This window comes from Monodelphis domestica, chromosome 1, assembly GCF_027887165.1.
Source record: "Monodelphis domestica isolate mMonDom1 chromosome 1, mMonDom1.pri, whole genome shotgun sequence".
NCBI classification, from domain to species: domain Eukaryota; kingdom Metazoa; phylum Chordata; class Mammalia; order Didelphimorphia; family Didelphidae; genus Monodelphis; species Monodelphis domestica.
The window spans coordinates 433,376,249-433,401,173 of NC_077227.1; the positions used below are offsets into that span (position 1 = coordinate 433,376,249).

Genomic DNA, 24,925 nt, shown 5'->3' on the forward strand with positions numbered 1-24,925 from the left:
ATCCACTGTGCTACCTAGATGCCCCGGCATTCAGTCCCTAGCCCTATCCTATCTCATTCTGTTATTAAGTACAAGGCTTTGCAGAGAGTTAGATACTTGATGACTGTCTGAATGAAGTTCACAGCTTGGAATCCATAAGTGGTCACAGTCCTCAGTTCTCCATGATTACAGACTTTTGGCCTGGGACTTAAGCTTCAGGAGAAAAAAAAGTTCATCAAACTCTTCTCATGTGTTAAGAAGGTTCCCCAATTACATGAATAAATCCTTGACACCCACCTCCTTAATCCCTAGGAAGAGACTTTAGAAGGTCCTTCCTCCTTTCCCATAATTTTTAATAGTTCAAGCATATAGTAGATTTTATTAAGTATAACTTTAGTGCTAAGTATTCCACCCTCATTTCTGTAACACTTTCAGTTAAAAACAATTATATAAGAGCAAATACAAAAAATATTAAATTATAAAACAAACCCATTAAGGCTCCCTTATATATATTATATACACTCAAGCCAGTTAAGATTTTTTAGGTAGAAGAATAAAGTCATAGTGTAGCTTAGAAAGCAACAGAAATTTGTTACCATGCTATCAAAGTGGGAGACAACGAAACATTCAAATATTTTAAGAGGTCAAAGAAAGGACAGTTTCTAGGAATCCAAAGGCTGTACAGCTATGACCTAAACATATATACAGGGATTGGGATTGAATACTCTTCTTGTTAGAAAGTCAGTCAGTGGAGAGGGAAAGGAAGAGAAGAAGCATTTCTATAGCACACCATGCTAAGGTTTATAGACAGTCCCTCATTTGATCTTCACAATAACCCTGGGAAGTAGGTATTATAATTAACCCCATTTTTTACACTTGACTTCCAGGCTAAGATGGCTGCAGTGTAGAAGCAAGGGTCTTCTTCTCACAACCGACTGACATAAAGTACCTCAAAACAAAAATCAAAATCAGATGAGTGAAGGGGCTCTACTGTAGGGCACAACCTTGAAGGTAGGCAAGGTTTGGCCATTTCCAAGCTATAAGGGGGTAAAATTATGCCTACTAAATCGTGAACTGATCATCCCTCCCCCACTCCACCTTCAGCACCAAAGTCAGATCCAGCAAGGGGCAATCTCTAGATCAGGAGTCCCCAAACTATTGCCAGCAGGCCACTTGCGGACCCCTGAGGCCATGTATCCAGTCCCAACTGCACTTCTGGAAGAGGTACCTCTTTCATTGGTGGTTAGTGAGAGGAGCACTATATATGGCGGAGCCGCAAAGTGAGGCGTCACTCACATACCGTACTATTTCCAGTGACATGATCCTTTATGTGGCACCTTAGAACAAGGTGCTGTGCAAAATATTATGTGGCTGCACAATGGAAGATGTCAGCATGGTGAGCGGTGATCTGGGGGAGGGGATTCCACACTATGTACACTGCTGCTGGATTAGGGTTACAGTTAGGGTTAGGTTTTTATAGTCTGGCCCTCCAGTGGTCGGAGGGACAGTGAAACTTTCCTCCTGCATAAAAACTTTGGGGACCCCTGCTCTAGATTCTTGGGGGGCTGGGCTGGCTGAGGACACCACAGACTTACCCCTGAGGGCAGTGAGACTTGGGACCCCAGGAGGCTGAGGAATGCATAACTTGGGTACAGAGATAGGGCAGAGAGGGGCTGCCCACAGCAGACAGAGCAGAGACTGAAAAATTGCCTCAGAGCAAAAACCACTCTGCAGCTTGATACAGACAGAGCTATATACCCTCCTCACTCAGACTTCTGGCTGGGAGGGGTAGAAAAAGCTAACACAAAAATGGTCACCAATACCCAAGAACTATAATAATCTACAACTACCAAAAAAATTAAGAAAAAGCCTCTGACCCTGGATAACTTCTATGGAGTAAAACAGCAGACTACAGGAGACATCAGAGAGCAACAAAGATACTTATCCAAACTTTCAAAAAAAAATGGAAATTGGTCATAAGCCCCCCAAGGAACTCAAATTGGAGTTCAAGAACCAAATAAGAAAGATAGAAGAAACTTGGCAAGAAAAGTGGGAAATAGTTAAAAAAAGAAAATAACAGTTTAAAAGAATAACAGTCTCTCACTTAGAAAAAGAAGCCCAGAAATCATACGAAATGATAAGGAAATTGAAGACCAGAACTGACCTGATAGAAGTTATGAAAAGCAGGAAAGACCAAACTGAAAAGGAAAATCAAAAGATCATAGCTGAAAACCAGTCTTTAAAGACTAGAATTGGGCAAGTAGAAGCTAATAATCTGACCATAAAGCAAAAATTAATAAAGCAAAGTCAAAAGAATGACAAAATAGAAGGAAACATGAAATATCTCATTGAGATGACAACTGACCTGGAAAACAGGTCCAGGAGAGACAATCTGAGAATCCTAGGTCTACCTGAAAACTTAGGGGGGGAAAAGAAGCCTTGACATAATATTTCAAGAAATTATCCAAGAAAATTGCCCTGATATTCTTGAATAAGGGGGCAAAATAGACATTGAAAGAGTCCATAAATCACCCTCTACATTAAATCCTCAAAAGACAACCACCAGGAATGTAATTCCTAAATTCAAGAGCTTTCAAGCTAAGGAGAAAATATTGCAAAAAACCAGAAAGAGATAATTCAGATATCAAGGAGCACTGATCAGGATTATACAAGATCTGGCAGCCTCCACACTAAAGGACCACAAGGCTTGGAATATGATATTCAGAAAGGCAAGAGAATTGGATCTACAACCAAGGATCACTTACCCATCAAAGCTGACTATATACTTCTAGGGGAAAGTATGGGCATTTAACAAAATAAAAGATTTCCAAGTATTTGTAAAGAAAAGATCAGAAGTAAATGGAATATTTGATGTCCAAATACACTTGAGGAAACTGAGGCTGTAACTTACCCAGTATTACATAGCCTAAAATTGTCTAAGGGAAGATTTAAACTTAAGTCTTCTTGACTCTACCTACTGCCAATGCCACCTAGCTCAGCAGATTGAGAGCCAGGCCTAGAGACAGGGGGTCTTGAGTTTAAATCTGGCCTAAGATATTTCCTAGCTCTGTGACCCTGGGCAAGTCACATAACCCCCATTGCCTAGCCCTTATTGATCTTCTACCTTGGAACTAATACATGGAATTGATTCTTTGACAGAAGGTAAGGGTTTAATTTTTTAAAAATGAAACCTGTCACAGAGATGCATTTTGCTTGTGTTTACTCATCTATCTCCAATTTCAACTGTATGGGGTGCTTTTAAAATAATTGTCCAATTCTTCTTAGTGTTAAGTAGGGTTCCCAATTACATGAATAAATCCTTGACACCTACCTGCTTAATCCCTGAGAAGGGCCTTTAGAAGGCCCTTCCTCCTTTTTTCATAATTGTAGTGATTTTTATTTGAAGATGATTTTTAAATAACAGGTTCTGAGGATTTGGGTGCTTCAAAACAAGCTCTCCAGGACTTTTTGCTATAATAGTTGTCACTGACCCACTGACCCATTGTGGGGGGGGGAGAGAGGGAGAGGGAGGGGGAGAGGGAGAGGGAGAGAGAGAGAGACAGAGAGAGAGACAGAGAGAGACAGAGAGAGAGAGAATTTTAATTCAAATAATCCATGACTATGGGGCATAGTGACAGGGTCTAACACATTGCTGGCAATTTCTCTCCCGACCTCATTTGTCACTTGTTTACTAAGGACCAAGGGAGAAAAAGGAGATGATGATGGGGTCTACCAGGCATACAAAGCCACTTTGGAACCAGGGAGCCCAGTTCTCCCTCCCTGCAGTTTGTGCATTTTTAAAACCTGCACTTTCAACAGTGAAATGTGTGTTCTTTCCCCAGGGGATTTTTCATTCCTTCCCAGATCTACTTTAATGGTTTGCAGAAAAGAGCTGGAGGATGGACCTTTCCCAGGAGGGATGGAGGGGTGTGTGGGGGGAGAGCACCAGATTTAGGAGAGAGCTGGAGTGTGCCCAAAGGTTCTGGCTACCAGGAGGTTCTGCTTAATGACAATGACAATCTCTCCAATCTACACAGCCTTTTACAGTGTTCAGAGTGGTTTTATATCCATTATCCTCTGTGATCATCATAACAGCCTGCAGAGGTGGACAGGAGAAGATGGGACAGGAAAGGACTGGGCAAAGGAAAAACACAGCAACGAGTCTCAGAGGGAAGGTTATTCATTCAGTCACTACTTCATTCATTCATTTCAGCAAACAATTATTAAGCAGCCGTTATGTGCTAGCAATAAGCCAGACACTGAGGATATAAAGACAAAAAAAAGCCAACAGCTAGTACATGTTATCTAATTTGATCTTCACAACATCCCTGGGAAGCAGGCACTGTTATTATTTTACATACAGATGAGAAAACTGATGTTGTGATTGAACCAGCATTATAAAGATAGTAATTATCAGAGTCTGAGATCAAACTCAGGACTTCCTGACTTTAGGTCCTACACTCCACCCACTTCAACATGTAGCTGCCCTAAATGAACAGTTCCTGCTCTTGGGAAGCTAACATTCTTTTGGGGGTAAAGATGGGGAGACAGCATGTACACAAATAAGTGTGTTTATGCTATATGTGTGGCATCCAGGTGGCAGAGTTGTTAGAGAACTGGACCTGGAGTCAGGAAGACTCATCTTCCTGAGTTCAAATCTGACCTCAGACACTTACTTGCTGTGTGATCCTGGGGAAGTCACTTAACCTTGTTTGTTTCAGTTCCTCATCTGTAAAATGAGCTGGAGAAGGAAACAGAAAATGATTCCAGCATAGTTGCCAAGAAAATCCTAAAATGGGGTCATGAAGAGTTGGTTATGACTGAACAACCACAAATGCTTTCTTTATAAAATACATCAATTTTAGAGGGGAACATCAACAATTGGAGAATCTGAAAGGGCCTCTTGTTGGAGATGGCATTTGACCTGAACTCTGAATAGAGCTACAGATTCCTAGAGACAAAAGTCACAGGACCATTTATTTGGTGTTGGAAGGCACCTTAGAAGCTATATAGCTCAATAGAGGCCCAGAGAGGTAAAGGGATTTGTTGAAGGCCAAACAATTATTAAGGATTTTAAATTAGTTCTTCTGACTCAAAAGCCATTGATCTTTCCCCTAGATACCCAGCCTTTCAAATAAGGAAGAAGAGAAATCATACGAGGCATGGGGGCCAGACAGCCTGCTGTGGATAGAGAATAACAAGCAGGCTGACTCACTGGTTCACAGTATGTTTGGGCACATCTAGGATTAGCTCCTAGGTCTTCGGATTCCTACTTAAGGTCTCCATTTCCTAGCACAAAATTACAGAGATTCAGTGCCCATCAAGTCCTATCTATACCTGAAAAAGAGTCTATTTTATAATAAACTTAGTGGGTGATCAGCTTCTGCTAGAGGGCCATGGGTAGCATAAATTAGACAACAGGAAGACCTAGGTTCAAATCTCATCTCATACATTTACTTGTTCTGTGACTCTGGAAAAATCACTTAACCTCAGTTGCCTCAATTTACTCATCTAAAAAATGAGGGAGTTGGACTTAATAGTCTCAAAAGGAACCTTCAAGCTCTAAATCTATGATCCTATGAACCCACTCTTCTCCAAGCCAGCCCAATTCCACTTCTGATAGCTCTTTTTTATTATTAGAAATTATATATATATATAAATTATTAGAAATTATATATATATATATAAAAATATATAGAAAAAATTATTAGAAAAATTTCCTCTCCAATAAGCTTAAATTTGCCTTTTGGACTGGGACACTAATGCATTGCTGGTAGAATTGTGAATTGATCCAACCATTCTGGAAGGCAATTTGGAATTATGCTCAAAGAGCTTTAAATGACCACCTGCCCTTTGATCCAGCCATACCCCTGCTGGGTCTGTACCCCAAATATATAATAAAAAATACATGTACAAAAATATTTATAGCCATGCTCTTTGTGGTGGCAAAAAATTGGAAAATGAGGGGATGCCCTTCAATTGGGGAATGGCTGAACAAATTGTGGTATAAGTTGGTGATGGAATACTATTGTGCTCAAAGGAATAATAAAGTGGAGGAATTCCATGTGATCTGGAATAACCTCCAGGAATTGATGCAGAGTGAAAGGAGCAGAACCAGGAGAACATTGTACACAGAGACTGATACACTGTGGTACAATCAAACGTAATGGACTTCTCTACTAGCAGCAATGCAATGATCCAGGACAATTCTGAGGGACTTATAAGAAAGAACACCATCCACATCCAGAGGAAGAACTGTAGGAGTAGAAACACAGAAGAAAAACATTTCTTTGATCATAAAGTTCAATGGGGATACGATCAGGGATGTAGACTCTAAATGATCAGTCTTATTGCAAATAATAATAATATGGAAATCTGTCTTGATCAATGATGCATGTAAAACCCAGCTGAATTGCTTGTTGGTTATGGGAGAGGGGAGGGAAAAATATGAATCATGTAACTATGGGGAAATATTCTAAATTAAATAATTAGCTAAATAAATAAAAAATTTTTTAAATGTGCCTTTTGGAATTTCTACCCATTGTTCCCACTTGTAACCTAATACTGCTTTTGTTGGGAGCAGGAGTAGGGTGGGCACGTGGGAGACAAGGCTTGAGGAGACAGCATTTGTGGAAGCATAGTTTCGGTGGGGAAAAGATGGCTGTGGAAGTCAGGTAACATTAGAGGGGAGTAAAGAAGTATTTGAAACATCATTCAGAAATCCACTCTTGGATGGGTGATAGGGAACTCGATAAGATTGCTATAAGGAACTTGATAAGATAACTTAAGGGAGTTAAATGGAAATGTTTGTCAAATTGAATCGAAAATGAGTGACCTCACTATACTAAGAAAGTCACCTTGGAGACAGAGAGAGAGGGAAGGCCATTGCAGGAGCTGCTGCTAATTGGAGTAGCATGACTAAAACCTGAGTGGCACTGTGCCCTTCCTGGGACCCAGAAAAAGGGCTCTGACTCATCTCCCATTGATGGGGACAGACACAGAAGGTGAGAAGTCATCCTCGTTGAAAAATAAAGAGAGTCATTTCAAATTACAGTTTAAGGAGTCATGCTAATTAAAACCTCATATAAATCAGTCCTAGTTATTTTAATTGGTCTCAGTTCCTGACACTAGCTAATTGCCCCTCACCACAGGAAGGGGGCAGATCAACCATCATGGAGGCCTGGAGGTCTGGCTGGAAGTGGATATTGGAAAGGGGAAGAGGGCAGCACATGCAGGAAAGCAACTCAGAAATCCAACAGACTTCTCCGGAGGGCTCTAGGGACTCACTCATTCAGGAAAGTCAGGCAAGCGGGGTCCTGATCACTTCACATCCGAAACTGAACCTGGTATTGGCACAACCGTGGCAGCAAGGAGAATAGAGTACAATTCGCCTCAGAGCGGGGAAAGAAGTTTAAGGAACAATTCTCTGCTGTTGAGACAACTTGAAACCCGGAGTTTGAGAAAGGACAGGGTGTGTACTGGCACCCTCCATCCTCATCCATCCTCCTGCTACCATAGGGCCTTGATTCAGTGAAAACAATGGAGGCCCCACTTTTCCAGGAGGGGGTGTAATTTCAGAAGATGTCTTTTGTTATGGGTTTTTATAAGCTGAAACTTGACAGACTAGACAGAGACTTGGCAGGGTACTTGAAGCAGCCAAAGGTAGCTCTCTGTTTCTTGGTTCATTAAACTGGGCTGCTGCAATCTTATCTCCACTGAGCATCAATTAAGAAATGAATCTCTTGCCTTTAGAGAAAACAATAGAATTAAATCAGAAGACACAGGATACATAATTTAACTAGTAACACCCACTGGAGGAGGTGAAAGCAGTAGCCAAATCTAAAATAACTGTCTCTTCCCCCTTCAGTTTCATGCTAATAGATACTTAATGATTTTTTCACCTATTTAGAAACACTTTCCCTATTTTTTCTTATTCTAGCTGAGTTCCTTTAAACATAATACTATGCTCTTATTGGATATGATAATCACATTTTCTTTCCATTCTTTCTTTTTAATTTTGCCACCCCTAGGAACTTTTAGCATAACAATTCTGGGACCATATTCTATTAATATCCATTTTCAGATTACAGAAATGTGATGCCTGTTTCCTAATTTAATTAGGCATTTCCCGTTATTAGTTCCTACATGCTCATTATTTTTCATTTAGTGGATTATAATGCGCCGAAGCAAAGCTGGGCTTCTACAAATAGTCTCTGAGGATGCTTTTCTAAAGGAAGGAAAAGCCCAAATTGCTAACTCCCCAACATGGGTAATGTACAGAGATGATGTGTCAGGTAAGAGGGTCCTTTGGACAGGTCCTACCTTGGATGCCAGGAGGACAACATCACTTGGATATTCTAGCAACATTATTCAGAATAAGAGAAGCACCTGGGGTCCTCCCTCAGTAGGGTAGGCAATCTTTTTTTAAAACCCTTATCTTCTGTATTAGAATTAATACTAAGTATTGGTTCCAAAGCAAAAGAGCAGTAAGGGCTAGACAATTAGGGTTAAGTAATTTGCCCAGGGTCTTGCAGCTAAGGAGTATCTGAAGCCACATTTGAAGGCAGGTCCTTCCAACTCCAGGTCTGGTGCTCTATCTACCAAGACACCTAGCTGACCCTAGGCAATCTTTTCTTAAGAGCAAATCATTCAAAGGACCATAAAACTAGACATATCCTTTGACCTGATAATACCACTATTGGGTCTATATACCAAAGAGATCAGAGATGAGGGGAAAGGACCTACTTGCACAAAAGTAGTTTTAGCAGATCTTTTTGTAGTAGCAAAGAAGTAGAAATCAAAAGGGGGTCCATTAATTGGGAAATGGATGAACAAGTTATGATGTATAGTTATTATAGAATACTATTATGCTATAAGAAATGATGGATAGGATGAGATGAGAAAAACCTGGAAAGATTTAGATGAACTGATACAAAATGATGTGAGCAGAACCAGGAGAGTAGGGTATACAGGAACAGAAATATATGATGATCAACTGTGAGGAAATAAATTATTATCAGCAAAACAAGGTTCCAAGATAACCCCAAGGGACCCATGAGGAAAAATGCTATCCACAGCCTAAGAAGGAACTGTTGGAATGTGATTACAGATCAAAGCATGCCAACTTTCATTTTATTTTCTTTGTGAATTTTTATTCTACATGTGATATGTATCTTCTGTCATGGCATGGGGAATATGGAAATATTTATTGCATGAAAGCATTGGTATAATTTATATCAGACTATCTATCACCTTGGGATAAGGAGGAAGAGAATCTGAATCTCAAAATGTCAGAAAACAATGGTCAAAATTGTTTCTATGTGTAATTAGAAAATTTTTAAAGTTAAAATTTTAAAAGAATGTTAGAAATTATTTTTATACATAATGGGGGAATAAAAAATTTAAATCTTCAACTAAAAAACAAGAGATAAATCACTGGGGTAGCGAGGTGGCAAAGTAGATAGAACATCAGGCCTGGAGTTGGAAGCACATGAGTTCAAATATGGCCTCAGACACTTAAGTGACACGGGGCAAGTCATTTAACCCCAACTGCCAAGCCCTTACTATTCTTCTGTCTTGGAACCAATACTCAATATCTATTCTAAGACAGAAGGTAAGGGCTTTAAGGGGAGAAAAGAGTAAATCACTCAATGATACCTTTGGCAAACAGGACAGAATAAATTGTAAGCTAGAGACCTAGATCATATGATCTTAGGTTTTTAGATGAAAGGGCCTTAAAGGTTCCATTCTGCTCATTTTAAACATTAAGAAACTGAGACTTAGAGTGGAAGTGATTTTCCCTGGGAGTTTGATGTACTTCTCACAAAATGTCCACCATAAAGTGGGCTTATCTGAAATGGAAGGTTGTGGGGTTACCATAACTCAGTCAAAACCTAGGAGTGACCTCCTGAGAGCCCCTCAGGTCCATTTCTACCCATATGTCTCTGCCATTATCCCCTCATCATGATCCCACTTTTAATTTTGCCTGTGCTTTGTTTAGTGGTATGCTGGTAAATGTTTTAACAATCTGCTCCCTAGGCAAAAAAAAATGTACTCTTGACACACTTTAAATTTAATTTGCATTATTAAGATTTTTTCTATCACTTTCTTAAGACAAGACAATCAACAAAACAATAAATCAAGCCTGATTTGTAGCAGCTTGCCAATTTCAGAGGTATAATGCTGGCACTCAAAATTTAACAATAGGCTCAGAGCCAGTTCTAGCTGGCTCCAGCAAACCCTGCTCCATTCATCCATCTCTCTCTCTCTCTCTCTCTCTCTCTCTCTCTCTCTCTCTCTCTCTCTCTCTCTCTCTCTCTCTCTCTCTCTCTCTCTCTCTCTCTCTCTCTCTCTCTCTCTCTCTCCCCATCTGTCTCTGTCTCCCTCCCTCTTTCCATCTCCCTCTACCTCTCGGTCTCCTTCTCCCTCTCTCCCTCTCTCTCTCTCTCCCTCCCTCCCTCCCTCTCTCTGTCTCTGCTGTCTCTATTTCTAAGAAACTAATAGTAATAGCCTGCTGACTGCCAATTACTACTGACCCTTTATGCCTGTTCAGAGGCTTTCACTGACTCTTCCCTCTCCAGCCTTCATCCAATCCCATTCAATTTAACAAGTATTTATTAAGTATCTACTACACACAAGGCAGCTAGGTAGCACAGTAGGTAGCACAGAGTGCTGGCCTTGAGTTGGGGAAACTCATCCTCTGAGTTCAAATCCAGCCTCAGAAATTTACTGGCTATATGACCCTGGGCAAGGCATCTAACCTTGTTTGCCTCAGTTTCCTCATCTATAAAATGAACTGGAGAAGGAAATGACAAACCACTCCAGTCACTTTGCCGCAAAAACCCAAATGGGGTCATGAAGAATTAGCCCTGATTGAAAAGCCACAAACAACAGATGCACAAAGTACCATGTTAGGCTATGGGAAAACGAAAAGAAAAATGGTCCCCACCTCAGAGGATATTACAGTCTACTAGAGAGTGAGCACTCATGATAAGGGAATCAGGAAAGGCTTCTGAATGGAAATGGCACATGAGCTAAACTTGGAAGGAATATGAGGAGCGACAGAGACGAGAAGGTAGTGCCTTCCAGAGAGGTAGTGCCAAGGGACAGAGAGGCAGGAGATGGAATGCTGTGCAGGAGGAAAAGGTGATAGGTCAGGGTGACTACATGTAATCAGAGAAATGGAGAATAATGCCAGAAAGGCAGGCTGAAGCCAACTTACACAGATCTTTTAATACCAAGCTGAAGTGATTATATTTTACCTTAGGGGCACTAGGGAGCCATTGAAGTTCCTTGAGCAGGGTAATCACACTAGCCTATAGCCTGTGTGGCTGAAATGACCCAAGGATAGTCCTCCTAACCTTGCCCCCATAACACTCAAAGAGGCACACAGAGTCAGCCAGCCCTTTGGAGCAGAAATGGAAAAAAAAAGATAAATAGAGGAAATGGGATGTAAAGATGACACTTGAGAAAAAATGCAATTCTACTGGAACATTTACCTTCTACACAGTTCACAGGAATACCTGGAAGGGGAGAGACAGTATTAAAAGAGGCAAAGAGTGCTTGTGTGGTATTCTAAGAAGCTTTAAGCCCATTGTTTTAAGAACACGATTTCAGAATAGCAGCCTTTGGATTCTGACACACGTGTGCAGTGTTGATCTTGCTCACGATAGATTGCCAGGTACTTAACAGAACACATCACTGCAATTACATGTCACTTCTGATCGTCACAGTCACAACAAGCATGTGTCAGCTGTGGAAGTTTTAAAAAGAAATATAGACGATGTTCTTCAAACCTGAGTTAAAAATGGTTTCTGGAAACAAGGGCTCAAGAGGATTTTAATAAAACCCATTGAACTCTGGGGCGGCAAATCAGTCTTTGATAACTGGAGGGGATACGTTCCCCTGGCCCTCAGGAAGGAGAGTGGATTTATGGTCTGACGCGTCTTGCTTCCAGATTCAAACAGGAGCCCCACAGGCAAGCAGGCAGGCAGGCAGTCCAAGAGCGATGGGCCAGCACAAGAAGGCCCAGCACGCAGTCTGCCTATAAAAACTGCCAATCACAGCTGCCTACTCCTATCCTGCCTGGGCCAAGTTGCTTCTTGCAGGGTAAGAGAGCTTTGCTGCATTCCCCCACTGAACCCAGGATCTCAGGGCACTTCTAAGCATCCATTGTCATCATCATCATGACACTATCGACGTCTTCATCAAGAAAATCACAGAAAATGTGCCCAGGTGGAATTAAATGGACATGAGCTGCGCCTATCTGGAGTTTACAAACTAAGACAAACATTAATGATGCAGGCAGAAAAAGTCAAGGAGATGTACCAAATGAATACAATCACGGAGTAAACAAGTCCTTTCTGGATATGAACAAGGACAGCCGGGGGAGTTAAATGGGACTGTGTGTTCCCACAGATGCCCCCAAAGCCTTGAGAACATGGTGAGCTCCCGCTCTCCAGAAAACACCAGAAGGATGAATGGGAACTGGAAGGACATACTATAATACCCAGCCTTGGAATTTCAGTGCCTTGTTTCAGAAGTCAACTTCAGGCCTTTCAGAATTCAGGGACTCCCATGTGCTTCTAGTCCACTAGTGGCACTGAGCTGGCATGAAATGGGATAAAAAAAACCCTCATATATCTTCCATCTTGAATCAATACTATGTAGATGTTCCAAGGCAGAAGAGAGGAAAAGGCTAGGCAATCAGGTTAAGTGACTTGCCCAGGATCACACAGCTAGAAAGTGTCTGAGGTCAGATTTGAACCAGGACCCCCTGTCTCCTGGCCTGGCTCTCCATCCACTGAGTCACCCAGCTACCTCCATGAGATAGTTTTTTAATTATTTATTTTTTGTGAACAGCTTAGCTGAAATCAAAGCAAGTGCCTCAGATAAGAATGGTATCCAGAGATCCTCCACAGGAAGCACCAAGATTTCAGAGTCCAGGGAGAGGATGGGTTATGAAATGAGAGCAGTAATGTTGGGAAGCAGAAAAAGGGGGAAAGATAAGGGAGAGGGGTGATATGGACAGAATTAGGGTAGGGGTAGCAAAACTACCAAAAGGATTGATGGTCAGACAGATAGACAAATGACAGAGAAGGTCCCAGAGTCCATTGGGTAGAAGAGTCAGAAACAGAGACAAAAAGGGGGTGAAGTGTCAGTCAGGCAACCAGACAGAGGGTCTGAGAGTATATAGGACAAAAAGAAGAGGTAGAGAGCTGGAAAACACAGAAGAGCCTGAGAATCAGACAAGCAGACCAAAGAGGCGAAGATTCAAGCAGGGGAAAAAAAATTGGCCAACAGAGAAAGACCCCGGCTCAGCTAAGAAAACAGAAGGAACCACAGAGAGCCAGAATGAGCTATAGAGAAATCAAGACAGAAGAGATACTTCAACTGAGACCTATTATGTGCCCTTTACCTGCCTCTGTCTATGCAGCAACAAACTTCCCCACTGAATGTGAGAATTTCATCCAAAATCCTAGAATTTTCCTTAGAGGCCAGGGTACCCCCCTCCTGGCATAACTACCCTAGAGGTTATCTAGTTCAATCCCCTCCTTTTACAGATGAAGAAACAAAGACCCAGAGCCCTAGCCAAAGTCACAAGACCCTCCTCCTCAGAATTCCACTCATGACTTTCAAAAAAACAGCAGCAATGGGGCAACCCCTCAGAGAGGAAGAATATGAGGAGCCTGGTGGGTAGGCAGCTCTCAGTTATTCATATCAGATCACCAGTAATCCATTCTGAGTACACACTGGAAATGTTCATCTCAGGTCAGCTTCCCTTGGTCTTCAGCTCTTGCACCCTCATTGTGCATCCGCTCATCAGAGACAAATACATGAATCCCTTAATAAGGTCTTGCTTGCCCATCTCCTCCATGAAGCTTTCCTTGATTATTCTAGTTCTCAATGAGCTCCCTTGTCTTCAGAACTTTTTAGAGTCTGAGACGCTGTACCATGTACTCTTGGTTTTCATTTATATAGCAATATGATTCTGTTTTCTCATTGTCTCTCATGTATGGGTTACTTACATACCTCCAAGCAGAAAGCAAGTTCCTTGAAGGATAGCTACAACCAGGGACACAGCAGCTATTCCACTGGCCCCCTCACTGGCCATTTCCCACACTAACATTCTCGCTTCCCCAAGTACGAGATGGGGATGAGGGCTGCAACCGTGAAGTGGTGCTGGTTGCAAAAGTCTATGGTGCAGCAGACAGTTAATGTCCTACATGGGCCAGGATGTAGCTATGCCGTGGAAGATATTGGTTTCTCATTGTTCTTTGGGGAAATGGCATAACATGTCTTAGGTATTTGAAAGATCTTAAATAGTAGGTTCTTTGTTGTGAGTTCTGGGCCTCCCTAGGAAGGCCATGAAAGGTTCTCCTTAAGGTGCTCCTTCAGACAAGAGCCTGGGGATTCATTCTCAATCACCACTCTTGGGAAATAGAAGAACTTCAAAATGGATATAGTTTCCTTATTCGATCACAGCTCACCATTTTGTGTTGTTATTGTTATTGTTCAGTCATTTCCCAACCCTTCACGGCCCTATTTGAGTTTGAGGCTTTTTAAAAATACATGTTTTTAAAAAATACTTTACCAATTACATGTAATAACAGTTTTCAACATATGTTTTCTAAAGTTACAAGAACCAAATTGTCTCCTTCCCTTCCTTCCTTCCCCCTTCCTGAAGATGGTAAGCAATTTGATCTGAGTTATACATATATTATCATACAAAATATACTTCCATATTGTTCATTATTGTAAGAGAATACTCATATAAAACCAAAAAACCATTTGGGGTTTTCTTGGCAAAGACAGTGGAGTGGTTTGCCATTTCCTTATCCAGCTCATTTTTATGGATGAGGAAACGGAAGCAAACTGGGTTACGTGGCTTGCTCAAAGTTACACAGCTATATAATGTCTGAGGACAGATTTGAACTCAGACCTGGCACTCTATCCACTGTGCCCTCTAGCTGAACCACTTTGTAAATAGCTATTTCAGTACTTGTCTCCTCTCCCATACTGGACTGTCAGACCCTTAAGGGCAGGGACATTGCCAGAGGGGCAGTGCAATGTGTAAAAGTATAATGGAAAGAATTGTAGCCTGTCACAAATCCAGGGCTAGAAGGAACCTTAAGAGTCACCTCGTCTAATCCTCTCATTTTACAAATGAGGAACTGGAGCTGAAAGAGGTAATGTAACTTGTCTGAGGTAACCCCAGGGCAAGGGGTAGAGTTAGGATGTGACTATGGATCCTGATTCTAAATCTAGGCTTCTTTGCAAGAATGTACTATGCCCCCTTAGGACAGAAGCTCTCAGTTATTTGACACTTACTCTATGTAATCTTGGCCAAATAAATCTCTAAGTCTCAGTTTCCTCATCTGTAAAATGACAGGGTTAGCCTATGCGACCTCTGGGGTAGTTATCAACTCTAGAACTCAGATCCTTGGTTTGTACCCACCTAAAGATTGTAATGAGGTAAGTACAAATGTGCTTTGCAAACCATGCAGCCACACAGAAAAGTGAGTTGTCATTTTTATTGTTAATATTATCCTTTGCAGTCCTTACAATGTCCCCTTGAAGGGCTAGGCACAAAGCAGAGACTCAGCAAATGTTTGCTGAATGAATGAAAGACAGATCTTAGTCCAGAAGCAATTGCCTAGAAGTAAATTAAATGCTCTTAGAAGTTATGCTAACTCTTGAAGGCCCTAAAGATAAAGATACGCCTCCATAAATGCCTACATTTGGCCCTGGAAAGACATCATTCCTTGAGGTGTCACCATGGGAATCTCTTCTGGCTGGGGTGGAAAGCTTTAAAAATGTCCCAAGCTTTGTACATCCCTGAACAAAGAAACCTCAGGGGGCTAAGAGGGAGGTGGGCAAATGGACCAAACCACCTCCTTTCTGGTTCCCAGAACAAAACCTATGATCCTGTGCCTGCCCTAAATAACTGCATGGATGGACCATGGTCACAGAGAACCAAAGGGCCAGGAGCTGTTTCTTCTGCACAACTAGAATCAAGCCTTTACCAGGCCACAGGGGTGATTGAGAGCAGTCGGTGGTGGCAACCTTGTGTCATGCCAGAAATATGTCCAATCTATAATACAACAATAACTATTTATTAGAGGGACCTGACCCCCTCCAACAAATAGGATCCCAGGCCTTCCTCACAGTCTGAGACTCCTACCTTCTCCAGAATGCAGCTTTTGTCCCCTTCAGTGCCTACCCTGGTCCTCATATGCTTGCTCAGCCCAGACATCAGTGCCCGACTCATCGATGGACTCCAAACTCTTGGAGCGCCCCTTGGTCACGTGGCCACCAAACAATGACCAGCCCATCTATGTACCCCATCCTCATGGCAACCATCATCATGAGAACCACCCCGTCCTCAAGACACCCACTCTTAGCAACGAGCCCTGGGCATCCTAGTGGCGGGTGCTGCACGAGGTATTCGGTCAAGCCTCTTATCCAGGTCTGCTTGACGTGGGTCATGAGGAGAAGGTGATACAGGATGGAGGTGCTCTTAAAATATCATGGAACTATTCACTGAAGCTTGTGACATCTGGATGGTGGCCCCTTCAAACTATGCTGGCAAGTTAAACTTTCACCTAAAGTTTATGAAAAGAAAGTTTTAAAATTTTTTCTTTACTTATTTTTAGTTAAATATCTATTTATTTTTATTCTTATTTTTAATACCTATTCAACTATGGCCCATAATTTGATGATTATTAAAAATAAGTACCTAATCACTATCCCTATGGAATTGCATTAAGTGAGATAATACAGATTAGAACTAATATGGATAAAATCGATTTAAGATGGGCAGGGGTCTACTAAAGTAGGATATGGGTCAAATTATTTCTCACATTTGGCATTGGCTACAGGGAGTTACAACAGAACAGCATTATGGAAATTGCTCCATTTTTTTTTTAATGGAGCTATGACACAGAGTTGTAGTCTTCTAGGTAACAAGGTGTATGTGTGTGTCCTGAATGAGTAATTAAGAAAATGGGAAGCAAGAAGGAAGATGGTGCATCTCTATTGCAGGTTCCCTACCAGAGGGCAGCTGTGCTGCTCTAGCCAGAGAGCACCCCATGGGCTACAAGTTCCTGGTGTAATCAGCCCCCCTCTGTCTTATGGAATGTGGAGACTACACCTGGGGAAGGGGTAGGCAGGAAGGGAGATTGGACGGTGTTGTGCTAGGCTGTGTGACAAGTCTTGCCAATGATGGCAGTGTGGAGAATTGAGAGTGGTGAGGAAGAGGAAGGAAGAAGAATCAACTGACAGACTAGTCCCAAGGGGAAAGTTCTATGCCAAAGGATGCCAATGTAGAGAAACTCTGGGCTCAGAACTTAAAGCTTTCTAGTTTCCTTCTTCATTGTCCACCAACTATATCAGGTGCCTTGGTTAAGAGCCTACTGCTGCACCCTTTAGTACCCAGAATCTTGACCCTTCCTGGCCTCCTTGGGGCACAGCAGAAAAGGAGAAAAGCTCTGGAAATCAGAGAAGTAAATCATTTCTATAAACTGAAACAAGGATGAGTCCTGCTTAGGGAAATACAGAAATTAAAGGGCACTGGATTTGGCATAAGACATCCTGAGCTTAAATCATTTCTCTTCTACTTACCACCTATGTGATCTTAGACAAGTCATTTAACTTTTCAGGGTCTTGGTTTCCTCCTCTGTAAAATGAGGGGGTTGGACTAGCTGCCTGCCTGCAATGGTCCCTTTGAGCTCTCAATCTAGGATCCTATAAAAGAGCTAAATTAGTTTGAAAGTATTCACATTATACAAAGCTTCCACAGGGTTCCTTTGGATAGTTGCCTCCCTAATGCATTTAAAATAGGATTCAATTTACAAAAATTTAATTTCCACAGTGCACTTCACTCTCTCCCTTCCCTGATCTCCTATAGCCTTTCCCCTCCGACCATGAACATTTTATTAACTATATATTGTCCTGGGGCTGTGCTCTCCTTGTTTCCTAAGAGTATGCATGTCTCCCCAGCCAGATTACAGACACCCCAAGATGAAGGTCCATGTCATCTCTTCCTGTCTCCTCCATGGCATAGCTAAGCACAGAACTATTGTGAGATGCTTAATAAAAGTTGATGATTCGCTGATTTAGTATTTCCAAGCATATGTGATTTTATTAGTCCAGGGAACTCCCTCTCACCTAGATTGCCACCCCTCCCTTCCCTGCCTTAGTAGACAATTTCATAAGTTGTCTTTTGACAATTAATTACTTGTCTGATTTGACTGATTAATTAATTAATTGATTAATATCTGAAAAGTTGAACTTAGAACACAGATAAGTTAGGAGGTGATGACTCAACCAAAAGATTTGCTTTTCTTTCCAAAAGAATTCTTTTTAAAAAATCTGTTAAGAGTGAAGATTCCACTGAAATATAATCTGATTGGCTAAATTTTATAGGAGCACACCTCAAGTGAATAAAGAGTGACTCGCATATGAACTGCTGAGACTATGTTCCCCCAACAATGTGCTGTGGGCTTACATGGCTCAGGTGAAAACCACCTATTGGAAAACCATGGTGGGGAGCCTTCTACTAGACAGGACAGCCTCTTAAGTCCCTCCTTTTTGTCCCGGAGATCCTATATGTATAGAATGTCTAAGTTCCCTGACTCATCCGGATCTGTTTAACCAACAAAAAAGTTCCTGGGTGCTTTCTCCCCAGCCCTTCTGTTCCAGCCCCGAGGAGCCCAAACCATGAGTGGTCACATCAGGGAGTCCCCAAAGTGTCGGTCACACGGTAAGTGACTGCTGAAGTAATGGCCAGAAAAATCCACCCCCGATGCACTGCCAGCAGACCCGAGTTCCAGAGGAGGCTTCGAGCCCCGTATCTATGTAAGCACACAGAGCTTCGTCAGCCAGCGGGCAGAAGGCAGATCTGGCCACACGGACCCGATGTAGGACACCCAGACTTTGTAAGCATTGGTTCCCAACAGATAAATGTAATCAAGGCTTATATGCTCACAGAAGCCAACAGGATGGGATTGTTTCACTTGAAAGATCAGAAGAAAATTGTAACTAATGTTGTGGAAAATTACTTTGATATTGCTTTCTCGGTGCAGCATCACAATTAGGGTGCAGTGTGAAGCAGAGGCAAAAATAAATGAATAGTAACAAATCAACACAAACAGCCACTGTCAGGAGTGCTTTGCTCAGGGAAAGGAATGTAAGCATTACTTAAAGTGTTATGGCCGTGGTTTTCCCTGGTGTACCCAGCACATCGGTGGCCACGCTGCTGGCTCCCGGCTCCCTGCGCTGCTCCAGAGGCAAACGCTGACGTCTAGGAGCCAAAGTCCTGCCTGCCCAGAGAGGGAAGGAGGGGAGCCCAGACCCGAGTAATCTCCAGCATTCTAAGATCCCCCAGCTGCAAGCAAGGCGCCCCAAAGTCAAAGTGCTGCACGAGATGTGACAACATCTACGAGTATTAAATAGCCAAATGTTTAGCAGGAGAGCAGAGACACTATTTGCTCACCCAGGTTCACAATCTTGGTATGCTCTAGGATTCCTCAGTTATTTAACTAACCTCTCTGTGCCTCAGTTTTCTCATCTGTGAAATGAGTAATTTGTACTAAATGGGCGCTTCTATGAACACGGGATCCCTACTCCATCGTGGAACAAGCAAACAAGGCATCATGCTGCCACAGCAAGGCGGACCTCCCAGCCTCTGGAATTGTGTTCAAGGGAAAGTGGGATGTCCCGGCCTCTGGCTAGGTGAAGAATGAAAAAGGAACCTGGCACCGGATCTTTTGTGGGCTGACCTGAAGGAAGAAGCTGCAAATGCAGGGCCTGAACAACTAAGGGTCATTAGGGACAGACAGCACCCAAGGGCCCCCCCTGCCTGTCACTACTGAAATACCAATTTGCCTGGAGCATAATTTCTCTCACCTCCTGGGCTAATTTGCTGGTATGTGATATCTCCTAACAATATTATTTAATTTAGTAATTAATATTTACATAGAACTTCAATTTGGACTCAACTAATTTGAAATTTGTGATAATTTAGCCAGTCTAGGCTGAAGTTTACTTTTGAAATATCAATATAAAAGATGGAGTTGAGGGATTTTAAAACTTACTTAAGAGAACAAGCCTTCTTCAAGCATTTTTGGAAGTAATATTTACATACAATCAGTATGCTAATTACAAATTGATCTTGTTTACATATTAAAGTAGATCTCAATAGGCCTCTATTCAGGACACTCCTTGGGTTCACTTTATTGAGAGTATTACACAGAGTTGAAAACAATAAAGTGCCTCATATTTCTAGTTGTTCTGTAATTCAAAAATCTGGACATATTCCTGCTAAATCTGCCTTCTTCTTCTTCTCTCTTCCTCATCTGAAGTTTTCATGTTTTAGTAGTAGTTCAATATATTAAATCAAATGGGAGAAGGAGAAATTGGGTCAAAGAGAAAGAACTCCCTCCTCTTAGACACCTATATTTTTGTCTTGCTTCCTCCTCAGTGCTATGGCCTTCTTTTTAAAAAGGGCCTTTTGGGGCAGCTGGGTAGCTCAGTGGATGAAGAGCCAGGCTTAGAGACAGGAGGCCCTGGGTCCAAATCTGGACTCAGACACTTCCTACCTGTGTGACCCTGGCCAAGTCACTTAACCCCCATTGCCTAGCCTTTACTGCTCTTCTGCCTTAGAACCAATAATAATAATAATTATTATTAAAATAAATTTAAAAGGGCCTTAGGCTGAGCTTCCCCCAAACTACCAGGGGCTAATGGAGTGAATGAAAGGGAACAGCTAGAGAAGGCTGAGATATAGACCCAAAAGGAACTAACCTCAATGGAGAAAACCAAAATGAGGGCATCAAGGGAATTTTTTTTATTTTTTAAATTATTTGGGTCTCAGAGGCCACTCCACCTGCAATTTTTGGTTAATATTAACTTGATTTAACCAAAATTCCGGAGGGAGATGAGAATTTACTTAAGTCTCAAACATTCCTTAGATAAGAAGCTTGAGGAAGAATCTCAACTGTCCCAGGCTCCTTGGGGACAAGTAAATCCTCCTTCACAAACAACCTATTGTGAATTCTCTTAATGTAGTTTAATCTGTAACCTGATTTCACATACTTATTGTTTGACTTAAATTTGTTTCCTTAGGGGATGAATGAGATTAAGACTCTGTTAAACTAAATTTGTTCAACTTTTATGACACTGAAAGAAGGATGGATTATGGACCTAGCTTAAACTTTTATGGCCTAAGAGGAATCAGCAAGATTATAATATGTAAATGAATTAATTCATTGTCACTATGACTGCATTTTTCCTATCTGAAACACTGGTTGGAATCCTGATCATTGTTAGGTTTTCTGAGGCCTAAACACATAAACTTACCCATTATAATAAAACCTGGGTTTTGACCCCCATAATTTCTGTGTTGTGGTAAATACAATTTGGGCAGCAGTTACCCACCACATGAACGGGGAAAGAAGATTTTCTTCCATTACAAAAGTGTGTATTGTGGCATGGTAGCATGAAATAACAAGGATGGCTGGATTATAGCGTAAGGAGGGGTGCTATTGTTTAAGAAGATTGGAAGTATGTGAAGGGATCAGGTTAGAAGAGATCAAAAGATAAAGCAATTTCTTTTTTTGATACTAAGGGCAGAAGGGAGTCAGAATCTGGTGGGTATTGGGGAATAAAAGGTGATATAATCAGATTTGTGATTCTGGAGACAATTAAATTGCATTTGTTTAGGAAATAAATAAAACTTCTGTTCTTAAATATGAAAAAAAAAAGTGTGTATCATTTTCTGTAGGATGGTCAGCTACACATTTAGACCACTGTCCAGGAAGAGAGCCTCTTATTTTTGGCTCAGAGGATCATAATTTTGTAATGAAAGGTAGTTTAGAGACCATCTAGTCCAACTTCTTCATTTTACAGATGAGAAAATAGACTAAAGGAAATGACTTGCTCATGATCCCATAGACAGTAAGCAAGATTTGAACCTAGGTCCTTTGTACAAAGATGCTTCCTGTCTGCCTCTGGGCCAAAGACAAATCTTTTTGGGATCTAAAACAAGTCTCCTCCGTAATTCTACTTCTTTCCCCTCATGTCTGTTCAATAACATGTGGAATCCACTGAGATGCAAGCTCAGAGTTGGATAAGAAGGAGTAGGAGTGGGAGAGAGGCATCCCATTTCTCATATAGAATCTTCCTAAACTATGAGAGGTCTGAGAACTATAAATAATACTGATAGATCTTTTTTTCCAAATGCAGCCTAAACTAATGGAGTCCTAGCACTGCAGGGACCTTTGTTGGATAAACACTCTCTTGGCCTGACTTTTCCATCATTCTCTTAGGATACTGAAAAGTTGGGATAAGCTAGTCTTAGGAGAAGATCCTTTCCATTTGGACCTACCTTTATTATTTTTTTATGTCTAGAGCATTGATAAGATTTTTTAAAATCTAGAGCATAGATTTTTTTAAAGTCTAAAGCATAGATAAGATTCTTTTAAAATCTAGAAATAGATAATTTTTTTTAAATCTAGAGCATAGATATTTCTAAAAATCTAGAGCATATACAGATTTTTTTTTAAAAAAATCTAGAGCATAGATAAGATTTTTTTTTTTATCTAGAGCATAGATAGATCACTGATATAGGGATCTACTCTGCCTATGAATGAGGATCTATCAGTCTATTGCTATTCAATCCTAGAGAGGAGCCTGGAATATTTCAAAGTTGGGTCTCTTGCCAAGGATCACATAACTAGTCATTATACATGATAGGTAGGCTTTGAACACAGGAGGTTTTTTCCCCCTCTAATGCTATTCTGCTTCTTGGACTCCTTGATTTAAAGGCCTAAATATTGGCAAGAGGGAGAGACAGCTATGAAAGTCCTCAGAATTGGGCACAGGTCTTTGGGAAGTTGACCATAGCTCAGAGTTTCAAGGAATTCCACATGGCAAACTGTACTGTTCCCTTGGGGAAAGAAAGAAATTCTCCCTAAATCAGAAGGAGCCATTATCCCTTGCTGGCACATCTACAGCCCATCTTGCCCCCCAGCTCATGGGTCTTCTTCACTGAGCTAGGATGCCACGCTCCAATGTGGGCACCCAGGATCCCAGGAGAGAATTCTGTGCTGGCCTGGGAGATGATGCATCAAGGGAGCTTTGCCAGCTTCACAGTCGTGCCAACCTCCAGTCCATCAGCACTAGTCAGGAGAGGCAAAGGTCACTCACCTGCTGTCTGCTGAGGGATGATTTCCACTGGGTCCTGCAGGTGCATGAAGACCACAAGTCCTGCTGTCCCGAACAGCACGACGCAGGCGAACATTAATACCAGCCTCATAGTTCTCGCGCTAGAGTCAGTCTGGCAGGCGTCTAGTCTCACTTGGAGAAAGTCCCTCCTGAGCAGGTTGTACACTCCTCCCTCATTGTCCTGGCTGCAAATTCATCCTGGCACCACCTGTAAGGATTAAATGGAAACAGACCATCAACCACCATCACTTTGGAAAGTTCTAGAAGGTCTGGGCCAAGGCCGTGCAGGAGATCTAAGTAAACTGCTTACTTATTGTGTAACCCAAACTGAGCTAATGGCCAATATTGGGCCCATCTCAGGTCTATGACAGCTTGGGAGAGACGTGCGTGTCACTCCTAATTGGCTGCTCACAAAGACAGAGCATGGAATCTGTGTGACAGTGCTGGAGAAGGGTGGGAGAAGCCAGCTTCTTTACTGCCAGTCTCCCAGAGATCTGTCTACAGCGTTGGCTGCCTCACTGCTTTGTTTTTACACTTGTTAGGCACAGAGGGAACCTTAATAAGAGCTGAGATGATGCCCTATGATCTCCCCTGACCTAACCCCTTTGACAGTGATGGGGACACAGATCTACATGCCCTAACAGCCAGCCACACTGAGTGTTCTGTGTTGGCAAGTCCATCCACTTGAAAAAATTGCTAAAAGTTGGGCACATTCCCTAGGGAGAAATCAGTGTGTCCAGGGAAACATCTGAAAATTAATTGTCTACTTCATGTCCAGCAGGCTGGTCAAGATATAAAAGAGGAACCATCAAGAAGCTGTGTCTGGTTCTTATCTCTAACAGATTCTGGTTCCCTCATTACATTTTGGGGGGGTGAGAGAAAGAGAGACAGAGAGAGAAACAGAGACAGAGAGACAGAGAGAGAAACAGAGACAGACAGAGAGACAAAGAGAGACAGAGAGACAGAGAGACAGAGACAGAGAGAGACAGACAGAGAGACAAAGAGAGACAGAGAGACAGAGACAGAGAGACAGACAGAGAGAGACAGACAGAGAGAGAGTGTGTGTCTGACAGATTCTGGTTCCCTCATTACATTTGGGGGGGGGGGGAGAAAGACAGAGACAGAGAGACAGAGAGACAGACAGAGAGAGACAGAGACAGAGACAGACAGAGAGACAGAGACAGACAGAGAGAGACAGACAGAGAGAGAGTGTGTGTGTCTGACAGATTCTGGTTCCCTCATTACATTTGGGGGGGGGGAGAGAAAGACAGAGACAGAGAGACAAAGACAGAGAAGAAGGAAGGGAGGGAGGGAGGGAGGGATGGACATTTAGACAGACATAGTTGAAATGTAGATATGTATCTATCTGGGCAGCTAGATGGTGCAGAGGATAGAGTGCCAAGTCTAGCTTCAGGCAAACCTGAGTTCAAATCTGAACTCAGACCTTACTAGTTTATATGTGTGTGTGTGTGTGTGTGTGTGTGTGTGTGTGTGTGTGTGTGTAGCTTGTTTGCCTCAGTTTCCTCATTTGTAAAGTGAGCTGAAGAAAGAAATGGCAAAACCATTCCAATATATTTGCCAAGAAAACCCCAAATAGGATTACAAAGAGTCAGACATGATTGAAAAACACTATATTTATCTTTCTATTCTCCTTCCCTCCTTCCCTCTCTGCCTCTCTTTTTCTCTCTCCCTCCCTTCCCCCCCTCTCCTCTCTCTCTCT

The 24,925-nt window shown here is 42.0% G+C and overlaps 1 protein-coding gene across 2 annotated transcripts in view; it reads right to left on the reverse strand.

The window, feature by feature from the left end:
* Nucleotides 1-24,925, reverse strand: part of CHST8 (carbohydrate sulfotransferase 8) — a 218,101-nt gene that overhangs the window by 119,415 nt on the left and 73,761 nt on the right. For both annotated transcript variants that reach the window (XM_056812189.1, XM_056812190.1), the window contains one exon: nucleotides 23,188-23,413. In XM_056812189.1, coding sequence (XP_056668167.1) covers nucleotides 23,188-23,296 — 109 coding nt within the window. In that variant the 5' untranslated portion in view covers nucleotides 23,297-23,413. The remainder of the gene's footprint in view (nucleotides 1-23,187; nucleotides 23,414-24,925) is intronic.